General features: G+C 48.1%; 1 protein-coding gene across 1 annotated transcript; it reads left to right on the top strand.

Moving 5' to 3' along the window:
- Positions 1–403: 403 nt before the first annotated feature.
- Positions 404–3,351, top strand: LOC122373965 (the record flags this gene model as incomplete). The annotated part of the gene is made up of 3 exons (XM_043352426.1): positions 404–641; positions 789–2,805; positions 3,224–3,351. Coding segments are annotated over exons 2-3 (1,098 nt in total), but the record flags the coding sequence as incomplete, so codon positions are not given.
- Between the last annotated feature and the right edge of the window lie 254 nt (positions 3,352–3,605).

Below are 3,605 nucleotides of genomic sequence, written 5' to 3' on the forward strand. Positions count from 1 at the left end.
TCAGAACGGGATATGTCGGGTTCACCTCGCGGCTCGCCGTGCTCAAATGATTAATACGCCATTTTCGAAAGAACAGAAGGCGTGGATAGTGTTACAGCTCGGAAGCCTTAAGAACATCTCCAAATTTATGAGAAAGTTTCGGCTTCACTTACAGTTAACCCTTCACTTTAAAGTTCACTTTAGACTTAGCAAGACTTCGTTGACTCCCCATGGACTGCGAAGAAGTGCTCCGGGCCGTGCGCCATATCCGTGGACGGGCCTGATAGTGCGTTGATCTTCACGGGGCTGTGGTGGAACCGTTTGTCTTGATAGAGAAAAGTGAACAGACAAAAATCAAATGTCCAAGTCTTCTGATGCATGTGAATCTAAAAATTATGCAAATATATTGTTTTATATGTGTTGGCGCAGCGTATCCGGCGCCGATACTTCGGCTGACTGATCCTCGGAAGTGGAAGAACCAGCGGTTTACAACGAACGAGTTTGTTTGTGTATTGTGGAACCAGCCGGCTCAGCTTTGGCTCAGCTGACCGTGTTATTCCGCAAAATGTCTTTGTTTGCTTAGTTAGTTTAGTTATGTGTTATTTTGAAAGATTTTGTCAACGGCTAAATTAAATAATTATAGTGGACAGGGCAGAACCTCGGTGAGTAATTTCATATACTTGCCTATCTACTACTGTTACGTTCCATATCCTCGGCGTTACGTTCCATATCCTCAGTAATTGTCAGTATTTGTGTCAGAATTTGTTATGACGAATGCTTGTTTACTTTTGTGTTTTGCTTTGTTTCAGAAACCACTTTTACACTCTCACTCGATCATGTTCAGTTCAAATATATCGTCAAGCTCATTTCAAATAAATCACAAGTGATGAGTCGGTGCGTTTAGAGATCTGACCGTCTAAGAATTGGAAGAACAGAAAGGTAGCCGGCGACAACAGTTTCGAGGGTTCACCTACATTGAGGTATGGACAAAATGGAGACATTATACAAGCTCACTGTTCATGAGCTAAAAAATGAGCTGTCAAGAAGGGGCAGAGCCTGCAAGGGTATTAAGAAAGACGTTTTAGTGAGTCGTTTGAAAGATGTTTTGGAATCGGGAGGCACTACCGTGGCTGATTTTCTCACTGAGTTCAATGCATCAAAAGCTGCTGATCTTGCTGAATTTACCCGTGGCCTCACTAGTAGATCTAGAGACAATTTAGGATTTAATACTGTAGCTCCAGAGAAAGACTGTGCTCCTGATAAGCCCTGCAAGGATGCTGGTATAAATGTCAATGACAGTCAGGAGGCTGCTGAGGCTCAGGGGTTTGACACGAGAGATGACAACCACAAACGAGCTGCGTCTGAGGTAGCCAGCTCTATTGTGTCAATCGGGTCTACCTCATCGAGGCACTCCTCTTGTTCGCGCGCTTCTGTGTCGTCACTGAGGGCAAGGGAGCAGGCGAGGAAGGCAGGTCTCCGGGCAAGGATCGACATGCTGAAGGAGAAGCAGAAGTTGGAGGAGCAAGCAGTGGCGCAAGCAGTGGCAATGAAAATGAAGAAGGAAGAATTTAAGCTACGCATGGAAATCGCAGAGGCTGAAGCAAGGGAGCAGGTCTTTGCCGAAGAAGAAACGTCGGTCGATGCAAGAACAAGTCAACCACATCTGGTAAGATCTGCATCACTCATAAGCCATGCAGCATATGACAACGAACATGAAGAGAGTACAGCCATAGTGGCATGCAAGGAAGAAGCTAGAAGGTGGGATGTAGAAGGAGAAGAGGCCAGAGAAAAACAATTCTCCCAAGAATGATAACAGGGAAGGAGACACGCTGAAGGAAGCTGGAGAAGAAAGAAGCATGGATCAACGACAGGTGAGCAGTGAGACGTACCAACATGTCGACACCACACAGGCACTCCTGACCCACCTCCAGAGAGGACAGTTACCGAATGTCGAAATTCCAGTGTTTAGCGGAGAGATAACAAAATACCGATCCTTCATCCGGGCCTTTGAAAGTCGCATTTTGTCGAAAACCGAAGATGACGAGGAGAAGCTGTTTTTCCTTGACCAGTACACCCGAGGAAAACCACGAGACGTTATAAGAGGCTGTTTGCACATGTCACCTGGTGCAGGATATCGGGAAGCTAGACGGCTGCTAGAGCAGAGGTATGGAGACGACGACTCTATCACGAATGCATTCGTCGACATGCTCATGGAGTGGCCCCTGGTGAAGCCTGGGGACGTAGAGAGCTTGGATAGATTCGCATTGACGCTCAGGTCCTGCCATAACGCAATGGGTGGAATCACATCAGAAGGGAGGGAAACCGACCACCCGAAGACGATGCGGAGAATACTTGGGAAACTTCCGTATCAGCTGCAAGACCAGTGGCGCCGTTTGGCTGACAGGATTCAAGAGGAAGAGAGGAGAAAGGCTAGGTTTGAAGACATCGTCAACTTCGTGGAAAAGGAAGTAAGAATACAAACCAATCCAATGTTTGGACGTCAACACAACAGCAAGAGCGGTGAGCTTGACGGTTCACGGAAGAACGTTCAAACCGTGTCGGCGACAGTCGTCGGAGCAGATTCTGGACGTCATCAGACCTCGCGAGTGTGCTTGTTCTGCTCCAGAGACCATTGGCTAGACCAGTGTGATGACCTTAGAACTTTGGCGCCTCATGAGAAGAACAAATTCATCAGAGAGAAGGGTCTTTGTTATGGGTGCTTGGGCAAGGGCCACCTGGTTAAGGAATGCGCAAAAAGAAGAACATGCACGATCTGCAAGATGCGGCATCCTACAGTGATGCACAACAGATCACCGTCATTGCCTGGTGCAAGCATGATAATGACAACCACGAGGGGGACATCAGTCGGGACAACTCCAGTGCCAGCCAGTTGGTAACAAACGGCAGGGTAAAGCTAGATAGCGCTTTAAGGGCTAGCGCTGAGTCAACATCCACAATGATGGCAGTACTACCGGTAAAACTGCTCTGTTCGGATCACAGCAGTTCTGTGGAGACTTACGCATTTTTGACAATGGAAGTTCGGCAACCTTCTGTTCGGAGTCTCTATTGAAGCAACTGAAAGCCGAGAGTAAAGAGATCAGGCTGTCGATGACTACTGCGTCCGTCGATAATCAACAGCTAAACAGCCGTGTGGTCAGGGGCCTTGCGATTTCGGACATGAATGGCGATATCTGCATTCAGCTGCCTCCGACATACACCCTCAAATCCATTCCCGTGAAGTCAGGAGACATGGCATCGAACGACGAGCTGAAGCAGTGGACTTACCTGCAGGACATCCAGCTGACAAGAATCGACGCTGAGGTTGGCCTGTTGATTGGTAGCAACTGTCCTGAAGTGCTCCAGCCCCTGGAGGTGAGGCGTAGTGAAAATGGTGGACCATTTGCTGTTCGTACTGCGCTTGGATGGGTCATCCAGGGTCCAAGGCGAGGCTACCAAGCGGAGGCCGAGGGAGTGAAAGTAAACCGCATTCAAGCCGCTAAGGAAAATTCAGATCTGCATCGTAGCTTCATCGACCTTTACAATCAGGACTTTAGAGATCATGACAGCTCTGTAGAGGTGGGTCTGTCCAGGGAAGACCAGTTGTGGCTGAAAGAGGTGGAGAATGG

The sequence above is a fragment of the Amphibalanus amphitrite genome, unplaced genomic scaffold, assembly GCF_019059575.1.
Source record: "Amphibalanus amphitrite isolate SeventyFive unplaced genomic scaffold, NRLGWU_Aamphi_draft 001580F_arrow, whole genome shotgun sequence".
NCBI classification, from domain to species: Eukaryota; Metazoa; Arthropoda; class Thecostraca; order Balanomorpha; family Balanidae; genus Amphibalanus; species Amphibalanus amphitrite.